This window comes from Sinohyriopsis cumingii, chromosome 9 (assembly GCF_028554795.1).
Source record: "Sinohyriopsis cumingii isolate HCF-2022 chromosome 9, ASM2855479v2, whole genome shotgun sequence".
NCBI lineage: Eukaryota > Metazoa > Mollusca > Bivalvia > Unionida > Unionidae > Sinohyriopsis > Sinohyriopsis cumingii.
Genome location: NC_142969.1, coordinates 57,079,359 through 57,102,560, shown reverse-complemented (window position 1 = coordinate 57,102,560; position 23,202 = coordinate 57,079,359). Strand labels below are relative to the sequence as shown.

General features: G+C 34.7%; 2 protein-coding genes across 5 annotated transcripts in view; one reads left to right on the top strand and one right to left on the bottom strand.

Annotated features, from left to right (window-relative positions):
* The window catches only part of LOC149791874 (serine/threonine-protein kinase DCLK3-like), a 427,773-nt gene that overhangs the window by 359,033 nt on the left and 45,538 nt on the right, over positions 1 to 23,202 (bottom strand). The window lies entirely within an intron of this gene.
* LOC149791875 (sulfate anion transporter 1-like) overlaps positions 1 to 23,202 on the top strand; it is an 82,754-nt gene that overhangs the window by 39,365 nt on the left and 20,187 nt on the right. For 3 of the 4 annotated variants that reach the window (XM_089970384.1, XM_089970382.1, XM_089970383.1), the window contains exons 10-14: positions 5,968 to 6,045; positions 9,360 to 9,455; positions 10,020 to 10,126; positions 12,072 to 12,144; positions 12,982 to 13,137. In XM_089970384.1, coding sequence (XP_089826510.1) covers positions 5,968 to 6,045; positions 9,360 to 9,455; positions 10,020 to 10,126; positions 12,072 to 12,144; positions 12,982 to 13,137 — 510 coding nt within the window. The remainder of the gene's footprint in view (positions 1 to 5,967; positions 6,046 to 9,359; positions 9,456 to 10,019; positions 10,127 to 12,071; positions 12,145 to 12,981; positions 13,138 to 23,202) is intronic. The other variant, XM_089970385.1, reaches the window with a different exon arrangement.

Below are 23,202 nucleotides of genomic sequence, written 5' to 3'. Positions count from 1 at the left end.
TAAATCTAATGTTGCCATCTTGTGAAATAAGGTTACATCATCATTGTTGTATGAGAAGTGGGCTCTGCATGCAATGCATTAATAAGATGATCTTCCAGACTTGTAATCGCCCTAGATCTCCAGATTATCATTCAGTTTTGATAAAACTTAGTACATAGGTTTATAGCATCAAGATCTTGAATGAGTTCACTTATGAGCAAGAGATTATGTATATTATCTTTATCATTTGAGATAATTTTTATCAGATTCAGTACAGTAAGTAAAATTGACCTGAGATAATAGTTTAGGAAATAGTTCACATAGAGTTACATTTTTTTACCATAAAAATAATAATTAATTAAATCTATCATATTTTTTTGTTCACAACTTCATATTTTTTGGGTCATCCTACTATTGTTTGTACATAAAACGATCTACTGTGAAGATTTACTTTTGCCAAAGTGATAAAAAGTACTGCCCTTTAAATTTTATAGCTAGGAATAAGAGATAAAAATCATTGTTTTGTTGCATTTTTATTTATGTATTATTTTTATTTCATTTTCTTAATATTGAAGACAGGTTCCTGTTTCAAACGGCTTCAGAAATATACCAAAGTTTGATTTAGGTACATCAAATGACCAGGGTATTGTTTTTCTAAGCAAGTTATGAATAGTGACTAACTTTGGGTTAGTTCTTAACTGAGGCATCTAATGGAGAAATAGGAGACTCATGCAATATAATAATCATTGTTTATCATCATGCATGTAGGTCATTGATAATTTCTTTCTTTTATTATTGTATTTCACTCCATATTTTTATGTTTTTTATTTGCATCATGTTTCAAATGGCATTAGAAAAAATATTGATGTATCACTTAGATATGCAAAATGACTAGTTTATTCTTTGCCTAGTATATTTGGTATAATCCCATATGAGAAATATAAATATTTGTTTCCTCAGTGAAACACAAACCCAAATTATCTGTTATCTTTGCATAAATGTGTAAATGAGGCATCTAATAATGAAAAAGAAAAAAATTTTTAAGAAATATTCACCAATTATAAGTGTATAGAAAGCCCTTTGCTCAGCTTACTCGGGAAGGGCAACTGTTTTGTTAACAGAGAATCTATTTGCATTTATCACATTGCCCTTCTTTTGTCTTTTGTATCAGTGATAAAATATAATGATTTATGTTTTTGTTCTTTTGTTGTCATTACAATATATACCGCTTTCATTAACAGCTGGACAACATCGTTAATGAGCACTCTTTATTACATCAGTCAGTGTAACTAAGAAATGCACACATTTGAAAATGAGTTCAGAAGCCATTTGAGTTTATTTATCCTGTAAAAATAATATCTCAGTACAGGACGAAGTGAAGACCACAGACCATTGGGCAATTAATCTTATTGTCTCAATATAGTAATGCAGTAAAAACTATCAAAACCCAGTTAGTTTTAATCATAAATGCAAAAGTCATTGACTCTATGAAACATATTCAAAGGACAAAGAAAAGATCCATCCAAGATGCTGGCTGACCCTTGATGTATTTGCATGGAAAGGAGCGGGAAATTTTATCCTGGATACTCTGTATGTGGGACCATTACATGCCTGTAACAATTGAGATGTTGCAAAATTATGCTACTGCAGATATTGAGGAGGAAAGGTTTCAGGGCTCAGGAGGATGGGTTGATGGATTTTTCAAGTGAAATGGACTCGCACTGAGATGTAGAACTTCACTATCTTAAAAACTAAAGACCTAGAGGAAAAACCAGATATCTAAGAAGGCTGCGGGAGGAGGAGGAATTTATGAACATTTAATTGGAAATATGGACAAAATGCCAGTGTATTTTGACATGGTTCCAGGGAAGTTAATTGATAAAGTCAGGACAAGAGAGGTGCATATTAGAGGTACCTGCAGTGACAAGCGCATTTCACTTGTGTATTACATGCCTGGCATCTGGTGACTTGTTGCCACCCATGATAATCTTACGGGGAAAAAGAAACTTAAAAATTGTAAATATCCCAAAGGGAGTTGTAGCGTAAGTTCAGCAAAAAGCATGGATGGATGAACACCTAATGTTGGATTATATTGATAAAGTTTGGAAAGCATGCACAAAGCATGCTCCTCAAAAAAATATTTTTTGATACATGTTGCTTTGTTGTTCTCTCTCTTCCTGTCATAACAATAATCGGATTCTTGACTTGAGAGCAGAATGAGATCAGATTTGTACATAAGTTTTGTACATTAAGTTTTTGAGTGTCGTGTGTTCCATAGACCTTGTCCGGGTATGATCCCATTTTTTTTTGTACATGGTCATTACCACAAAATGATAATTATTTATTTTACATATAATTTTTCATACACTGAAATTAATAATTATTTTTTCATGTACGAAACATTACATGAAATATGGTAGGTCTGCTTGGTGAAATGGTCAATAGATAAGTTGTGGAAGTCAGGTGAGCAATACAAGGACCACTCTGTCCTCTTGTTTACAAATTATGTCAACCCACCATCAAATATGGATGCTGTCAGTAAATACAGGAAATCTTGTAAAATAACTTCTCAAAACACTCAAAAGAATTAGGCCAAATTTGACAGAATGCATCCTTGAATAAAGAGTTTTCAAGTTGTACAAATGTTGCTGATCTGCCATAAGTTATGGCCACCATTACTAAATTAATAAAATAGACAAACTTTAATTTACTAGTTCTGGAAAACGGCATAACAAAGTTTGAGTAAAGCTTTCAAACAGCCCTGGTATGCATAAGAACACTATCCATATGACTTTGTTTTCATAGTGGGAATAATGAGTATATGATTGTCAGAAGAGGAGCGTAAGTTTCTTGCTGGTGTGTACACATGGGTGAGGTCAGATAGGTATGTTGGAGTAGAGTCTGACAGTGAAACATAGCACAGAGAACAAATTTTGTGCTTGATTCTGGATCGAATGGATAGCCAGTAGAGGGTACAGAGCAGCATGGAGGTGTGCTCTGATCGTGGTACTCTAAGTATGATCCGAGCAGCTGGGTTTTGAACTTTTTGAAGTTTCTGGAGCAGATATTGAGATTAACCAGACATAATTGAGTTACAATAGTCCAGTCTTGAAAGTACTAATGAACACACAAGTGTTTTAGTGGCATCAGCTGAAAGATATTTGTGAATTGAGCTGATGCATCTCAGCTCAAGATATGCAGCGAAGCATATGTTCATGACATGTTGGTGCAAAGTGAGAGTACTGTCCAGAGTAACACATAGGTTTCATGCTGATTGTGTGAATTTAATATTGGTGTTGCTGATATTTATTGTTTAAGGTAAAGGGTATGAATGAGAAAGTCTTTATGTTGTGATGAGAATGGCCTCAGTTTTATCATCATTCATCTGCAGCTTGTTACATGTCATTCATGATTTCACATCAGAAATGCACCTCTCTACACATTGGATGGTAGCATCAACTTCAGTTGGGTGGCTAGATTTGTATATTTGGGTGTCATCAGTGTACAATTGGTGAGACACTGGATGATGATGTATGACACTTGAGAGCAACTGAGTATACAGAATGAAGAGAACAGGTCCAAGAACAGACCCCTGTGGAACACCACAACATAGATCAACTGGGCAGGAGTGTATTCCATTTGCAGATACAATTTGTGTCCTCTTGACCAAGTAGGACTTGAACCACAGTAAGGCTGTATCATGAATGCCAAATACATGCTGGAGACGGTGAAGTAATGTATTATGGTATATTGTGTCAAATGCTGCAGAAAAATCAAGGAAGATGAGTACTGTAATCTTTCCGCTATCCAAAGCAGAGAGAATGTCATTAACTACTTTTAGAAGAGTAGTTTCAATACTGTGGAAAGGCGATATGCAGATTGTACATTGCTAAAAAGACTTTGAATTCTGATGAGATACAAGCTGGGATAGAACAAACCTTTTCTGAGATTTTTGATATGAATTGGAGATTAGAAACTGGGCGGTAGTTCTTTGAATTGTTATGGTCTAGTGTTGGTTTCTTCAGCAAAGGCTTTACAATGGCAGTTTGAAAAATGATGGGAATTCCCCCAGATGAGAGAGAGTTATTAATAACATCAGTTAGTGAAGGCAATACTGGATCTAAGCACTCAAGCAGCAGTGATGTTGGAATTGGATCAAGTTCATATGACTTTTGTGCACTCTTCATCAGGATTGTACGTACAAAATCCATAGAGACAGGTTCAAATGCTGCTAATGGTTGCTGCTCAAATTCTGTAATTTTAAAGAAAATAAGCATATATATAACAATTTTGCTTCATACCTTATTCAACTAGTATTTTTGCATGCTTTATTTTCTTTAAAATTAATACAGTTTTAATCCTTGCTAATCCTTGCTAATAATGATTTTCACAAAAAGTGTTCTCAAAGTACAGGTAGTTTCTTATTAGAAGTTATCATGTTATACAGTCAACTGTCATTTCAGTGGTATTCATTTGTTATGTATATTTGATTTAATTTAATTCCTTGTTTGTAAGTTTAAATTTGTTTAATTCATTACTTGCTATTACAATGTAACTTCATTTACTGGAATAGAGTTCAGTTCTGACTGATTTTTGTTATTATGGACGTAAAGAATTTTATAGAAACATTGTAACTAATGCTGACCTTGTTCCTGACCTTGATTCAGAACCAGTGATATTTTGCAGTAAACAACTTTTTTCTTTTTTTTCTTTCTCAGAGTAAGATTCATAAAGTAGATTCAAGGCCATACTTAGACTATGTGTTAAATAACTTGTATCACTTACGTTTTTCCAGAGGATTGACCCACATACGGGCATCTGTTTTGCGTTGTAGCTAGATTTATTGTTGATGTTTTGAGAAATAATGGTCATACTTGCCTTAACACTTGAGACTTCAGGTGTTTTATGTTGTTACCAGTTTTTGAGCTAATTATTTTATCTTATTTTAAAGAAGTGATTCTTTCCCATGGAAATACTAGTGCTCTAAATTAATTCTTGGACAAGGACATTTATCAAAATTCATACAGAATTCAAATTGGAATATTATTTTCTGTGATTTAACAATGAACTGTTGATACATCAGTATAATGCTGACCACAGCATGTGTCATCACCTTCCATTTTGGATTTCATTGGGATTTGAACTCATTTTCATTAGGACTTTTTGTTTCTAGGACTTTTTTTAATTCTTGGATTATTTTTGGATTTGATTTGTAAAACCGTAAGATCTTTTTCTCATTTATACCTTGTTTTTCTAGGGAAATAAATTATTAGTTAAAATGTACAAAGCTTGTTGTCCTCACTTTTTTGTTACGTTTTGTGAGAGCCTAAACACATAACACAAGGTTGATAATGATTCAGTGATGAATATTTTAATGAAAAGTTTACATCATATGAATGAACATTGGGACTGCTATATCTCATGGTTTGTGACATTCAATACAAAAACACTTTTAGTATGAAGATTAGATTTATATTTCTGACTCATTGTTCTCGTTTATTCGATGCTGATTTTAGAATGACATAATATAGATTGTTAACTTCTAAATGAAAAGTGAGCTGTTTACAGGGACAGTGGTCTTGGATAATGTGGATTGTGAAAAAGCTTGCTAGTAGCTTCCCATGTGTTGGTGGTTCTTCACGGGTTTTCCTCCACCATTTATACTGGCTGCCATGTTCAACCTATTTGTGCTGAAAAATGGTGTTAAACTCCATAACAACAATAACAACTACACAGATAGATTGTGAACTCTATAGGTGTGCTCTTTACAGGGAATGATTTGTTAGTTGTAAATTAAAGATGTGCATTTTACAAGGACAGAGGATAGAATGGCTAGAAATGAACTTGGTCATTGTAATAAGAATTGACTGTATAACACTGTGTATCTACAAAAAAATGTGGTCTTTCATGAGAGGCGATCTGTCAAAAGATTTGTCTTTCAAGTCCTGTTTTACATGTACATTAAAATGAACAATATATTCATTGCAGGTGGCAAGTCTGGTATCATGTTCATTGATTTTGGCTGTGATGTTTTTCATGGGGCCATTGCTGTATCATCTACCTCTGGTGAGTTTGTCTGTTTGTCTGTCTCTCTGTCTGTGCTTGAGGTTCTTTTTAAACCTGTCCATCTACCCGTTTGTCAAAACATTGTCATTAGGCCAGACCTTTCTTGTTACCAACCACTCTGGTGAAGATGCATGAAAGAAGAGACCCTTATTCTTTGAAGATGAGCACATTCGACTTGTATTTGTGAGAGTTATTGCCCTTGATATACTTAGGAATCCAGATTGGCCTGTGAGCACAGTAGGAATTTAACTTGCTTGACTTGAACTAGATTTTATCAAAAGCTTCATCTCAACAAGGTCTTGGATGAGTTCATTGATGACTTGTTTTCCCCCATAATTTATAGGACTATGACCCTTGATTGACTTGGAAAAGTCATTCTGTTTAGATTAGTCATGCCATTGGTTTGTGATTGCTTTAGGATTCACATTTTATTGGCTAGATGTCAATTATAATATTGTAAAGCTTTATCTTGGCAACTGGTTATACTGAGTTTTTGTGCAGTTACATCATTTGCTCAGTTAAAATTACTCCAGCCATTTGGTGACCAGCAACGGGGTAAGTGAACATGTTGGTAGCACCTTCTTGTTTCTACCCATCTACTTAATTGCTCATCTTCTCAGCTGAATGCTTAAATCTCCTGTCTCTGTATTTTCTCTGCATTCTTTCTGTTCTCTTAATTTTGCTGCATATGTTCTTTGGAAGTATTTACTTGTTTATATACATTTATTTCTCATTTGGTAATACCATATATACTTGCATACAAATCAAGTCTAACTACAAATAACATAGACCCTGATCTGCCATTGCATAATATGCTGGCAGATCAGTCTCTGTGGTTGTTCTATTGATCAGACTGAATAGACCCAGATCTGCTTGCATATTATGCAATGGCAGATCAGGGTTGATGCAGTTTGCAGTTGGATCCAACATATGAGTATATTGAGATGTCTAGATATCTTATTCTGAATAATGACATTAATGTTTTCTTTATATTTCTTGTGGAGGAAAGATGCACAAAAACTACACAGCTGCAAACACAACAGATGAGACCCTGTATTCTCAAAAACATGATGCAGAAGCTCAAATCCACAAGTTCTATCCACAACTTCTGATGCTCTGTAATTTTAATTAGAATGAAATTGGAATCATAGAAATCTCAGGATTTCACATCATATATTTTTTTACTCTCATGCCAGGTTTCATTTACATAAGTGTACACCACAAATAAAATCAGAAATTTTTTTTTTGGCTTAATTTGAAGATTGTTACTTAATAGGTTTTGAGAATGTAAATCCTAGCCTGTGAGTCATCAGACTTGTGATCTTTAGATTTATAGCTTGTTTTACCAATCAGAATCAGCATCACATTTGTTTGGTCATTTCTGATTGGCTGATAGTGGAAACTCAATCTCAGTCTTGAGCTGATCTGCCATTGTACAATGTATCATATGAACAGGGTCTATGCTGTCAAAGCTTGAGAATTCAATAAATTGGGCATTGCAGCTTGGGAACCAATTGCAGTTTTGGAAATTCAGTGGCGTACTTAGTGAGCAACTCAAGAAAACAAACTTATAATATCAGTCCAAATCTTTATCATCAAGACATTAATCAGCCGTATAAAATACTAAAATGGCTTAGTGACCATGACAAAATAAACATGTTTCATTGTCTGTATGACTTAGTGTTCTCACTGAAATTCAGTATTATAATTTAAAACATGCACAGAACATTTGGAACTTACGATGTCTGTTTCACTTCAATCATTGCTTACTGTACTGTGAAGTGATATAATTACTACATTATAGCATCATGAATGTGACATGGCTTCTTACTTTAGTGTATAGTGCACAGGTTTGATGAATTTTTAAATACTTGTTCAGTTATTATTGTATGGACAATAAATGATTGTATTTTTAAAATATTTTTCTGTGTAAACACCCTTACCTAGGGATAAATATTGAACCAAGAATAGTGTAAGAAAAAGCTTTGTGTTTTAAGTTATTTTGGATTGCATAAACTTCTGGCTATGTAAACATGTCATATTTTTAAACAAAAGTTAGATACTACAATGGCGCACAAGTAGTCTTTCTTAAAATTCTAAGTAGGATGAATGATTGGTCCAAGTCTCTGACATAAGAGATCCTGAGTCTTAGACATTATGGATCCTGATTGGTCCTGTCTCTCACATGATATATCGTGTTTGATTCAAGTCTTAGACATTATGGATCCTGATTGGTCCAAATCTTAGACAATATGGATCCTGATTGGTCCAAGTCTTAGACATTCTGGATCCTGATTGGTCCTGTCTCAGACATGATATATCCTGTTTGGTCCAAGTCTTAGACATTATGGATCCTGATTGGTCCAAGTCTTAGACATTAAGGATCCATGTCCAAGTCTTAGACATTATGGATCCTGATTGGTCCAAGTCTTAGACATTAAGGATCCTGATTGGTCCTGTCTCAGACATAATAGACCCTGATTGGTCCAAGTCTTAGACATTATTGATCCTGATTATCCTGTCTCTAACATGATATATCCTGTTTGGTCCAAGTCTCAGATATAAAAGTCTCAGATATAATAAATTTTTATTGGTCCAAGTCTCAGACATAATAGCTCGTGATTGGTCCAGTTCTTTGACATAATAGATCCTGTTTGGTCCAAGTCTCAAACAATATGGATCCTGATTGGTCCAAGTGGGTGACATCTGAGTCATGGAAGTATTTACTTATCTATATGTCTGAATGAAGGGTATATGGAAGTGTGTGAAATGTAGGGTTCTTTAGCTAAATTATTTATCTTATTGTTTGGTGATTATTATGCATCACCTAATTTGTATAGTTTCTTAGTGGACATATTTTACCCATACCACTGTTGTATCAGACTTTAAAATATATTACATGGGAGATGACAGAGGGATGGGAAAAATATCACCAAACAAAAGCTAAAGGAGATATTATGTGTATCAATGAGTTAATATGAAGATAAAAACAAATTAAAGTATCTGCATGGTATACATTCCATAGACACTTGCTTATGAAGTATAGGCTGGCATATGCTACCAAATGCAAGGGAGTGGCAACATTTTGACTTTAATAGACAGTTGGCTCTGATGTCGCTTGTTGGACATAGTGATGTCAAAGACTTGGATTAAGATCCTAAACTGCTTCCATGTCATTTGGCTTGGAGTTGGGTAGTGTGTGTTAGTCATCAGGTTCATCAGTGGTTTTTAAATGTAATTAAAAAAAGTTTGAGAAATATATATGTTTTTAGAGTAGACTGTGCACAGGTGACATATATTTTATGTATTTACAGGCAGTGTTATCATGTATACTGATGGTGACCTTGAAGAACATAATCAAAGAATTCCAGGATGTTATACCATTGTGGAGATATTCCAGATTTGATGTGGTAAGCTTAGCAAAGAGCTACTCCATAATGTTTTTTTAGTGCATAATCTTAACCAAAGTAGCATGTCCATGCTTGAAAGTTGTGGAGGGTGTTAACCTGGAGCACCTTGCCATTTCAGTCATTACATGATGCTTAGGGTAAGTTTGCAGTTCATCAAAAGCATACAAAAAGAATTGATGGTAAGTACTTTTATGCCACAGAGACCCTGTTATTTTCATTTCATTGTCATGTTATTACCAATCTGTTAAGAGCGACATAAAAACCAACAAACCAAACCACCCCACCAACCCACCCGTGAAAAACATTTCTAGACTGATGCAGACTGAAACTCAGTGTCATCAATAGTTTTCAAGGCATATCAATGTTTTTACTTGTACTGTGGGGATTCATTCCCAGCATGCATTAAGCATGTCAGTTTTTTTACTTGTACTGTGGTGAGTCATTTCCTGATTGCATTAAGCATATCATATTAGTTTCCATGTATAATGCCATTAATGTGAATTATTATTATGTGCGGCGATCCTTTATAAATCTGTTGGGTAATCCCTTCATGTTATATTTCAGATTGTGTGGGTTATGACATGGGCGGTTGCAGTCTTTGTTGAGATACCATTAGGCCTAGTGATTGGGGTTTCACTCTCCGTGATGGGAACAGTGTGGAAAACTCAGTGGTTAGTCAATATTTCTGAACCTGTCAAACTTATTGCCCCACCATATCTTTGGAGTGTGGCATGTAACTCTGTCACATTTCGTCATGGATGCTGTATTGTCAGTTTTGAATTTCATTTCTTCTCAGTGCCTTTTAAAGGACTTTATCAGTTTAAACTGAATTGGCAGTGAAGCTTTAAGAAGACCTAGTTCAATTTTGATTTTCATCACTTTCCAGCAAATTTAGTCCATGTTATGTCCCCTGTTCAACTTACAACTGTGTATTTTATTTGTATTATTTTGGTGTTGTCATTTATATTTTACAGACACGGTTCAGCTATCTTTCTAAAATATTGATACTTATTGTTGCTTATCGATTGCTTAGCATAGTTTATGCAGATCAGTAGGTGACCCACTCACTATCATCCACATTACAAAAATAGTCCACATTAATATGGAGGAGCTGTATTAATAATCACTCGCCAACCAATCAAAATATTTCCAGCTGTTCAACAATTCCTGGGAGTGATGAGCACATTATATTTCTAATGACCAGTAGACTTGTACTTTCACCATCCTTGCTATCAGCAATTTTCTGTTTGAAATATGTTGCTGATTCATGTACATATTGAGATCTGTGGTAATATATTTTGCATAAACGTCATCTTATTCAGATTTGCTCTTTGTATGCTATTTAAATTTAACTTCCATTCTTGTCCATTTCAGGCCCAAGATACAAAATTTCTTTACAAAGTTGCTATTGCTATTGGACAAAGTTTCATGCTTCATTTATCTCCATCTCTCAGTTAATAATAGTTAAATGACATATGACATAAATTCTACCAGTCTCCTTTATTATCATTTGGAACAATTAAGATTGTATTGATTGAGGTAGGTGGATTTCAACTGCCCCTCCCCCTTATAATTAATTCACCAGTTATTAATGACTAGAATATTAAGTATATGTCAATAAACCCCTGGTTTTGTAACATCTAAACTTAGGACTTGAATTTGTCACTGCTAAATAATCTCAAACCATTAATTGTTTGTCTAAAATCATTATGTAAATACACTTGGAGTGTTAGGCTTGTCTAACTCTGAGGCAGATTGGTTCACTTAAAGTTTAACACTTTACTATATAAAATATGTACAAATGTAAAATTGAACTAACTTTACTGTCTTTCATCCATTTTTAAAAATATTGTCATTATCACATGACTGTTAATAGTTTAATATACCCATGTCATGTAACTTTGTTATTTAGATTAATGTACCTATATCATATTTTATTTAATGTTACATATAATGACATCACAAATGAAGGCACAATGTCATGTAAGGCAAAGACACATAAACTGAGACATTAAGAACTATTTCAAAGTCATTTCACTAAAATATTCTTTGGCATTGTTAAAGAAAATCTGTATTTTATTGTCTTCAATAAATATGATCTGACATTCACTTGTGATCATTTGAAAATGAAATTTATGAAAATTGTCATAATTTAAACCTATTCCCAGAATTTATCGATGTGTAAAAAATTCCAGATCAGTATCATGTGACTGTTTACAGCCAATCGTATTGCAGAAAATCCATTTCATTTATGAAAATTGGAATTATTAAAAGATAATCTATTTATCAGCTGACATAATGAATTACTCTGCTGATAATCTGGTCATGATTTTTGAAAGAAAAGCTTTGATTCAATAGAGAATGCTGTGTGAAAAGGTAGATATAGCTATATGGGATTTGACTATTTGCCAGTTACCATAAGTCAGTGACTTAAAGACATATAACACAATAAATTCTATGACAAAATAAATGGAGACAAAAAGATGTATAGCCATAATGCTATTCCGAAAGTAACAAATTAAAGTATAAATAATTGTAATATTACTTTTAATGCATAGAAAAACACAAATGTATGGATGTATTTATTGTGTTTCTCTAAAATTATTTGCCTTTTAGGCCCAAAAATCTACAACTGAAGCAGCTGACAGGTTCTGAAGTATATGCAGATAAAAGATACTATGAAGATGGGGTCAGTAACACAGGAGTTTTAAAGTTAATTGATTGCACTCTTTGAGCCTTAAATTTGATGAGTTGTAACAATCTGTGCGAAGAGCTGCAATTATCTATCTATGCAGGTGCAGTGGCTTTCTCTAGACTCTTTTCTCCTCTACTTCAGAGATTGCTTCACACAACCACACTTCTAAAAATACTTTATACAGTAAAACATATAAAAAACCAGATACTTTTACCACCAGACGTTTATTTGGTGTTGTTCAACCAGACATCTGTCATGTCTATGTGTGATGTCCATCAATGAGGATCTGGTAAAATGTTTCATTGCTCACTCTTACTGGTATATGGCATTTTTGGTCAACCTTTGCACAAGTGAAGCAACAGAGGTCTTTCTTAAAACTTATCCTAACACACTTTCTGTGATCATTCAAGCAAATATTCTACTGTAAGTTTAAAAAGATCTCAAAACATATTATAAACAGACATCAAATGCAAGAATCGTGTCTCAATCAGCCAGTGAAACTGTCGATGTTGGCATGAAACATGACATCAACTCCTTGTCGCAATGACATATTGCACTTCCTCATAAAACCAGTAAAATATCTCTACCAATTTTTGAGAAAGCCCCTTTCTAGTTTCACAAAAAAAACTCATATATTCTTTTCTTTTTACCAGAAATATATTAGACTGTGAGAGTCTGGTTAAATGGGACTAAGTTTCTGTACACATTTCAGAGTGGTTGCCAGTACAAAGAGGTTAGATAAGTGTTATGAGAAATGGCAGTAAACCCAAAACTACAAGAGAACAACAACTAGCTCTTCAGGTACTTCATATATTATTGTATAAATTGCAGGAATCAACGTCAAGTAAAGTTTTGATACTGAGGTTCGAGGCACCAATCTACTTTGCCAATGCACAGAATTTCCAGGAGTCAATGTTGGCCAAAGTAAATACTGTGACAAGTTATGGTGGACAATCAAAGACAATTTATATCACAAAACCAGAGGAGGTAATATGGTGTACATATTTTAATCATAGGTACATATTTTAAGCATAGAGTACATATTTTAATCATAGGTACATATTTTAATCATAGAGTACATATTTTAATCATAAAGTACATATTTTAATCATAGAGTACATATTTTAGTCATAAAGTACATATTTTAATCATAGGTACATATTTTAATCATAGGTACATATTTTAATCATAAAGTACATGTTTTAATCATAGAGTACATATTTTAATCATAAAGTACATATTTTAATCATAGGTACATATTTTAATCAAAGGTATATATTTTAATTAAAGAGTACATATTTTAATCATAGAATACATATTTTAATCATAGGTACATATTTTAAGCAAAGGTATATATTTTAATCATAGAGTACATATTTTAATCATAGGTACATATTTTAATCAAAGGTATATATTTTAATCATAGAGTACATATTTTAATCATAGGTACATATTTTAGAGAACATATTTTATACATATTTTAGAAAACATATTTTAATCATAGAGTACATATTTTAATCATAGAGTACATATTTTAATCATCATAGAGTACACATTTGAATCATAGAGTACACATTTGAATCGTAGAGTACATATTTTAATCATATGTACTTATTTTAATCATAGATACTTATTTTATTCATAGTGTACATTTTTAATGAATCATCAAAAGCAGAGATAATACCCATACACTTTTGCACTGTATTTCTTTTTTTGATCCATTACTTTATCATAATACCTTGGGAATACAATCACTACTTTGCATATCCAGCCCTCCCAAGTTAAATATTAGCTGTAAAAAAGCTAAAAGTTGCATGGCTTAATAGGTGCGAGTCACAGAAGAATAATCTCCCCTTCATTAGAGGGATGGGTGCCAGATCCCATCCATACATTACTTACTACTGTTGATATTTAGAAGCAAGCTGTTGTAGAGATCTCCCCAAAAACTTGTATCAAGTGGTATTTCAGACACTACTGAGCAAGTTAGGGAGGTTTCTCAAATAGGGTAGTGTACTCCATATATATTTTTATGTCTTGCTCTTTTTGGTTTTTGATCTGAGACAGAATTGTCTGACATTATTAGAAGAACAACTTCATCATCTGATACACATGCCGGTGCCTCTTTTATGCATACCTTGATTGCTAATACAGTGACATCACTCAAAACATTAAGCTCCTTGGGATCCCCTCTCAAACAGATTTGGTTTTGAGAGGGTTCTGTTTACTGCAGTTTTTACAGATGTGAAATAAATGTCTTTTTCTGAGCACTTATGTGATAGGAGAGAGTAAGAGATGATATGTTATAGGGCCTGAGTTGGGAATGATTTTAGTATTAGCTTGCCACACAAGATCATTCAGTTTGGCAAATTCTAACACTCGTTCTTGAGAAGGAAAGTATTGCAATATTTATATGTTATGGCAAGATATCTGGTTTCAAAAGATGGAAATTTAATTTGTGTTTATGCCACTGTTGGTAGCAATTACAGGCGTACACTTTTTCTGCAAAAAGGAAACTCTTATGGCACAATAAACATGTTCTAGTCACTTTGGAAAATTAAGCATTCCGTCAGATTCCATTGCTTTTATTTAAATTTGGTGCTGACTTCCTTTGATGAAAGGTTCTTTGTTTCTTATTGAAGACCATAGTTGGCATTCTTTGATGAAAGGTGCTTGTGTTATTGAAGTCACTGCTAAAGGAGAGCTTTGTAGGACCAAACAAATGTCCATGTCTTGTCGCATTGGCAACATCAAATAATTGTAGAACATTGATACAATTTTTTTTCCATTAGTATTTATACAGAATGGTTGGAGCTTTCAAAGGTAATAGTTTGTTTAGCTTCAGCAAAACTTTTTGGGGGAGGGCACATTTGAAAAAAAGGAATTAGTCATCATTTGGTCAGTAACTGTTACTGCCATCAAAGGTTGGTTGATTGTAGCTAGTCCTGGTATCATGACTATTGGAGTGTATTACAGCATACGTCACTCAGGCCAAATGTCAGCATAAGTGGATTATGATGTAACAATGCACTGTTATGATGGTGTGACATTTTTCAGCATTCATCAGAGCAAAAGCTGTATAACTCTTAATCTTTATGATCATTGCCATTTGATTCCATGAATTTGTTTGGGGGTCGGATGGAAGGGATACAGAAAGAGGCAATGCAATAGGTGTCCCACCAGCTCTCCTTTCCTCATTCCACACCTTTTTTGTCCCCAACAGTCTCTGCCACAAAGGAGACATGTTAAGAGGCAGGGGATAGGCAGTAGTGTCCTGCTCAAAAACAACAGACTCATCTGCAGCAGGGTTTCAGATAGCAACAGACTTTCCAGTCTTGGAGGCAATTTAATAAGGGTCAAAGGAAACAATGTTTCTCTTTCCCCATGCCTCCCAATAATTGCCATTGATGTATTAATCTCTCATTTGTGTTCGACTTCATCATACTTAGATCACTTTTTTCTGGACAATGATTGGGTGATAAAACATATCTTTAAAGGGGTTTAGGATTTAGTTTATATAGCCCCCCTCCCCCACAAATTCAATTGTTTCACATACTGCGGAACAGTTTAAAGCTCTATGTTTTGAATTCATTCACAGTCTATGACCAGTTATATAAAGAGTCAACTCTATCTTCTACTTATTCAAGACCACTGACTGCGACTTCAGTGTACCTGGATAATAGCCTTTAGATACATGTGGTAAATCCTGTTTTGCTTTGCTAAACTTGCTGTTGGGTTGTTTTATTAAACACTTCATCCATCAGAGAATGGAATTTCTGACCTACGAGTCAGCAGGGATAGTCCTGGCTTTTAAAAAGCTGTTGCCAAAAAAATCGCCAACCTCAATATTTTGTCGCCAATTTTCAAAAAGTGTCGCCAGAACAAGTAGTGTACATTTTTTCAAGTGTTAATTTAGTCTGTTAATGTAACAGGCAATGAAAATTACAAAAGATGAATTAGTTAATACTCTAATTACAACAAGCATTAACAAAAGGTTACAAAGTGTTGCATGAAGATCCGTCGCGATTTTAGGGCTGCCCACTTGTTGAATGCAGTTTTAAAGTCTAATTTTTCACATCTGTACATGCTGATTCTCATTAAATTCTCGAGAGATGAGATGCAGAGTTTATTTCTGATGTCAGTTTTTATGAGGTTCATCTTACTGAATCCACGTTCACAGTCTACAGTGCTGACAGGTGACACCAGTAGTCTCTCAGCAGCCCCCCCCCACCCCCACTTTATGGCTAGCTTCACAAAGCTTGTAGTGAATTGCTTCCTAAATCCCAAGAATGATCACTGAATGCTGTATAAATTTTCTCGACAAGCAAAATAGGATCTCCATTCCCACGAATGAAACTTACATGAGTCAACACCTGGCAATATTGGACCGTATATATAAGCATAAATTCACACCCAATTTAGGGATTCTTTCACTCCTGTATTTTGAGAAATAAATAATTATTATTAATTATGCAAAACTGTTTTTTTTTGCTATTTCTTGTTGCAGAGTTTAAGTCTCTGCAGCTGTAACACGGATTGATGGCAAAAGGAAAAGATCAATGAGTAAAATGCTGCGCTGGCGACAGATATAATTGTGACTGAGATTTTTTCCATTTGCTTTGTATTTATACGCAGTAGTCAGTACTTCAAAGGTTATGTTTTCTATGAAGGTTCAGCAAAACTATTGTATTGGTATATGTCAACAACAACAAAAAAAAACAACAGAAGGATTAGCCATTCAATTAATTGTATCTGTTCTATTCGCGTCTTCAGAAGTCGGTCAGTTGTAGGTATAGTTCGGTAGCATGATTGACTGTATCACAGCATACAGTACTCAGCCCAGATGTCAGCAAAAGCAGATTATGATGTAACAATGCATGGTAAAGATGAGGTTGTCAATACGAACAGAGGATTGTTTGTGTAACAGATTGATTCCAATGCATTGCTTAGTCAAGTTTGTGGCTTCCTTTCATTCTCCCTTTTAATTTATCCAGTCCAAATCCATGATTGTATGTACAAATTAAATAACCAAAAAGTCTGTCGCCAAAAAAATCGCCAGATGGGATATTTTTGTTGCCAATAAGGAAAAAAAATCACAATTTGCGACATTGGCGAAGCCCAGGACGATCCCTGAGTCAGTATTGTTTGATTGCTTGCTCAGTGGAACCCATTTTCAGGTCATCTAGATTAGTAAATCCCAATTGAGATAAAATGATTTCCACATCATTGGCAAGACAAGCAATTGATGATGGGAGGAATTTCTCCAGAGTTGTCCAGACCAGAAATCACAATTTGTATGGATGCCAGTTTATTTTGGCTGGGGGCTAACCTATTGCCTCACATTACAACAGTAAATGGCAGCTGGATGAACAAGCCCTTGTTTGATTGCTTGCTCAGTGGAACCCGTTTTCGGGTCATCTAGATTAGTAAATCCCAACTGAGATAAAATGATTTCCACATCATTGGCAAGACAAGCAGTTGATGATTGGAGGAATTTCTCCAGAGTTGCCCAGTCCAGAAATCACAATTTGTATGGATGCCAGTTTATTTTGGCTGGGGGCTAACCTATTGCCTCACATTACAACAGTAAATGACAACTGGATGAACAAGCCTTTCATGTATATGCTTTGAAAATGAAGGCTGTAATGATTGCCTTTCATTCTTGATGAGAGAACCTGTGCAAGAAAGTAATCAACATAAGGGCTGTTCCAGTAAAACATATATCCCCCCCGGGGATGGAACTTCAAAAAAACTTCTGTAGGAGGTTGTGTTTCGAATTATTTTAATTCTGACAGTGGAAGGTTGGCAAGGATAATCACTTCTGTTGTGGGTTGTGCTAACAAAATGAGAAATCGCTGGTGGGTTTGTCAGAAAGAAGAAAGAAAAAAACCCCTGAATATATATTTAAAATTGCATCTACCCCCCCTCCGAGCGGTCTAACGTGAATAAAACATTGGGTCAGAAAACGATGTCAGTACACGCGAGTGCATGTACTTTGTACGAATTTGCGTACTTTTAAAGCAGTGATACGCGTTCGGCAAATTACGTCAATGCCGCGGATATAAAAAAAAGTGCTTTGCGCAGTATGCAATTTTTATTAAACTTTTAAATTTAACTTTAAAAGTGCATTTTGCAACGGAATTGGCGCTGCCACAGCTGTCTCACATCGCTTGATGCGACATCCAGATATTTGGATACTTCGGTTCAACATGAATGGCTCTTAAACTAAATCTGATTCGTTCTTTGGCCCAGGAACAAGCAGTTTATGGAGTTTTAGCCTTACTTTCATCGTGGAAGTTTTACAAATGCGTGTTTCCAATAAGGGCCACACAGGAAACCAAAATGGTTGAATCACAACACGGTATGTCTTCAGACGAAGTTTTCATTGGCAAATACTGGCTGGTGATAGCTATGATGACAATGAATTTCATGTATATCGGTCTGTTGGACATTGGAAAAATGTCACTGGAAATACCAGTGTGTGATTTTGAGCCTAAAATTGATGTTGAGTGCGAGTCCGGTGTACGTGTTGGATGGACAATATACCGGTTACATTTATTAAATATACCCGTGTCTAAACAAGCAGACTATGGGAATGTTGTACTTAAAACCCTAATACAGCATTATGGAAGAGAAAAATCTGGCATAAGAGGCAGCAAAACACTGATTCAAGGAAGTGAATCTTTGGCAGGGTTCATGTTAGTGAAAACTGACAGAGGTCTCGGAAATGCTTATAATCATGCGTATTTGGACGCCAATTTTTTTTAATTTAGGTGGGCGCTAAAATTCAAAGTCTTGTCAGTCCTGCTTCAGTTACCTATATAGTGGGAAAATGTGTTGATCAGTTAGCTGTGATGATATTTACAATGACAGAATTTAGTGGTTGAAAGCCCCCCCCCCTCGTCACCATTATAAGAGCACATCAAAAGAACATGCTGCAATAACTAAGCGGCGAGATCAAAGACTTTGACTGGCAGCTGGGTGGGAAAATCTACTGATATTTACAGTGCTTGAATTCAAAGGCAGAAATACCCAGAGATGTACATGTGGTCATTTATAACAGTACATCAAATAAACAATTTTAGCTTTCATTCTTGTAAGTGTAAGAAAGTGTGTGATGCCTAGCTTAGTGCTTTGAATAAGACCTTCCTTGGATCAAAAAAATTCAGACTCACTCTGATGGACAAGCAAGAGCTATGTCAGTGTTTTAAAGAATGTAGAAATTAAACTCTAAACCAAAATGGGAGCCATGGACTCTTAGTTTTTAAAATCCTAACGAGACCTCTGGTTCAAAACTTTTCTTTTTGGGACAGAGATATCCAAGAGAGAATACCCATGGGGCCATACATGTGAGATGTTGAAAATTGCACAACCATAAAGAACAGTAACTTGTTCAAGCTAGTTATGCATATGCGTTTCAGACAGCAGGCAATGAAAGGAGTTCACAGCACAGAATAATATTTGTACACCGAAGAGGAGGATCATATTAAATTCAGAAACAATTAACAGATTTATGCTCGTAGGGAACATCAGAGAATCCCCATACAACATAATTCAGTTTGTGTAGATTTCAAGTTGGCAGAACCACTGAGCAACAAAAGAAGAGAGAGACAAACTTTTGTATCATGCAGATGTATGACCAAATGATGTACATGCTCTCTATGTGCAAAAATTAAATGACATTAAACATAAGAGACTGACTGATCTGTGTAAACTCGAAGCAAGATGGATAAAAATTTGTCCTGTTTGTGTTCTGTTCTTCCTATGTATATTTTGATCATGGTGGTATTTTCTGCAGACCTTTTGGCACTTAGTTCCAAGCCATCATTTGGTATTTGTATTGCAAAATGGATAACTAAAAATGTATATTATCTAGTACAATACATTTTTAAGCAGTATCATTAACTGATGATGAAATTGATGAAAAAATACCTGATGTCCTTTACTACACTACTAATCTGTTCATCATGATTCTTTTTGTTTTACCATCTCCTTTAGTCTTACTGGTACCAGTGCTTTTAATAAAATTGTAACTTCTATTTTCTTGCAATCTAAATATTTGTAATGATGTGTTATTGTCAAAAGGTAAAATGTGCTTAGTGTTGTAAAATCTAAAACTATTAATTAGCAAGGGACTAAAGTAAAAGGTGGACAGAAATTACTGCCATATTGCAGTGCTGTTAGAAACAACAGAATAGTTGTACAAGATGTATTTTGCACAAAGTTGTAGAACTAGTTCTCATATTGTCACCACATATTCTACTTAAATAATTATATCATTATGTCTGTATATTCCTATCAGTATTTTCCCAGTGGTAGTAATTTTCTGATCTGATGTTCATTTCTTGTGCAACTTTTACACATCAAGAATTCTCACCATATCATTAAAAGACAATGTAATTTGCACCAAATTGAGTTGTTTGAGAAGAAATTAATTTTTTTAACCCAAAAATCACTGAAGCTACGAGTTCTTGCATTAAAGTCTCACATTAAATAACATTTGAAGTAGCCACGATAGTAGTTTAAGATGCAACTGTACCAATTTCACCTTTGGTATATCCAAATCTTGAATGTGATGGAGGAACATAGCTCCAAAATAAACACATCAATATTAGAACCTGTTCATTGACTATGAATCAAGTATCCAAGCCCAACTGAATTGCTAGAAATTTTTTAATTCTTTTGACAACATCATAATTAGCTGTCAAATATGGAGTAAGCCTATAGTCTTTATGCCATCCCAACCAAGACCCACCACAACCACATGACCATGCCCAATGACCTCACAGTAATAATCGCTATACAACTAGAGATGACATCTCTTCGAGAATTTTGATTTCAGTAGAGCTGTAACAGAGTGGAACAGTAAGAAAGAGTGACAGATATTTAAGTGTTAGGGAGATATTTAACAATGGATATTCCCACCTCCACCACTTCGTCATTGGAGATCACACACACACACAAAACTTAGAGTACATCCTGAAATCCTGGCAGCATCCCTGCAGAGGAGATAACTTGACTATTCAATTTTATTGGTCTCTGGTTATCCCATGGTATTTCTCTTACTTGAACATTATCTTACAGTGTGTCCATTCAGCATGGTCGAAAAAGGCTTACAACCATTGAGTTGTTCAAGAACTCCCATTACTACAGATGTGAAAGAACAAGAACCATACTATAAATCAGAGAAGATAAAATAGAGTATATATGTATTTGACTGTCCCTGATTGGTTGATAATGAAAGTAACATTTTAGTAAAAACAGTCTTTTGAGAGCTTGTCCTACTTGTAACTGAAAAAAGTGAGGGACACATTGTTTCATTAACATAATTTCCTTCACTTTACATACCCGAGTTTGGACAACTCATTACTGAAATCAGGAGCTGACTCTTTGGTGCAGTATTGAAAGCACACATTTCAAATTTGTATAGATCCAGAAAATGGTGCGGCTGTTATGGGTTTTTTCTTCACAAAAGCTGTCATCATAGATGTGTCTATACTGATATAAATTTGATCATGAGCACTCAGAATTTTAAGTTACTAAATTTTAACATCGTGGTGTTTGCACAAATTTACAGACGGAACTGAATTAGTGCAGAGTCCTGAACTCCTGAGTTTTGTGCAGAAATATGGAATCCAAGCAGAATATATCTAGAAATGTAGAGGTTTTTAATCTTGAATTTAGTCTCCCCATTGTGTTTCACACTGATATTGCATATTCACAGAACATTTGTATAGTAGTAGGAAAAGTAAGTGAGAAATTTAGATACATATCATAAACAAGACAAACAGTAGGGGGGATAAAGATCACAAGAATAGGCTGGAATGGAGAAGTATAATAAAAACAATAATGAGTAGAAGTGTGCCTCCTTTTTTATGTGTGTAACATTATTTTCTTAGCTTCATCAAAAGGAAGACAATAAAGGGTGTACAGTTAACTAAACCAATATGAATTTAGCTACTTAAAAACTGTATCAAATTGATTTTAACCTTCTGGTCTGTTTCTGTCCATTCTGGTGATATGTCCACTGAATCAGTATGGTTGGAAAAAATATTTGGCAAATTTAAAAAATTAAAAATCTTTTGGCAGATTACGATTATACCCTACTTCTGCCTGAGAGATGTGAATAATTTTATTTCTTGGTTTGTTGATTGTGGTTGTTGCTCAATTCAAATGCATCATTGAAAAACATTGATGCATTCTCATACTTTGTTACAAATATTTGTTGCAGATGCATATCATCAGATATTGGTGAATATAGCTTGAATAAGTTATAACAGTTCTAGTTGGAACAATGAACATTGTTAAGAGAAAATTGAAGTGAGCTAAAATGTAAACTTTTCGGCAGTGTGTGATGCAGGATTGCTCAAGACATTTCCATCTCATATGCTTACCATGAAAAATCCATTTGCACCAACTGATGATGACTTTTAGGTAACTGTCAGAAAGGCATAATTGATGATATTCTATAGTCTACAAAAATTACTTGAATCAAAAGTTGTAAACTCGTACAGCTGTGGCAAAAATGATTGACTAGTACCTTTGCTGCTGTTGCTACAGTTGATTAGTTGGTTGATTCAGTGTGGTTTGATTTTGGGTTTTTTGGTGATTTTTTTACAATATATTAGGTGGAGGAAGGACCCCGAAAGACCATCAACCTAAATTGGTTGATCTGTGACACAAACTTACTCTGTGAGATGTTTAAGTGATGTAAAAGCAAGCACCTTAGTGCACATGGGCACATGGAGCCTCTGTTGATCTGATGTTTATCTCCAACAGCTGAAGTCATTTAGACATGAGCTCTCGGCATTTCAGTAGATCGGTATGGCCTTTACACCATTTTCAGATGAAGAGAATCAATATATGGCAGCCAGTTTTACTGCTGAAGAAAATCCAAGTCCTTTTGAGAAACCAAAAACCACTTATGTAGAACCACTGACTTCCACAAGTAACTGGCAACATTCTCATTAGCACATTGGAGGCAAATAATCACATGACAAGCATCTTGTACCACTGCCATGAAAGCCCCTTAGATCTGTATCACAAGACAAGCAT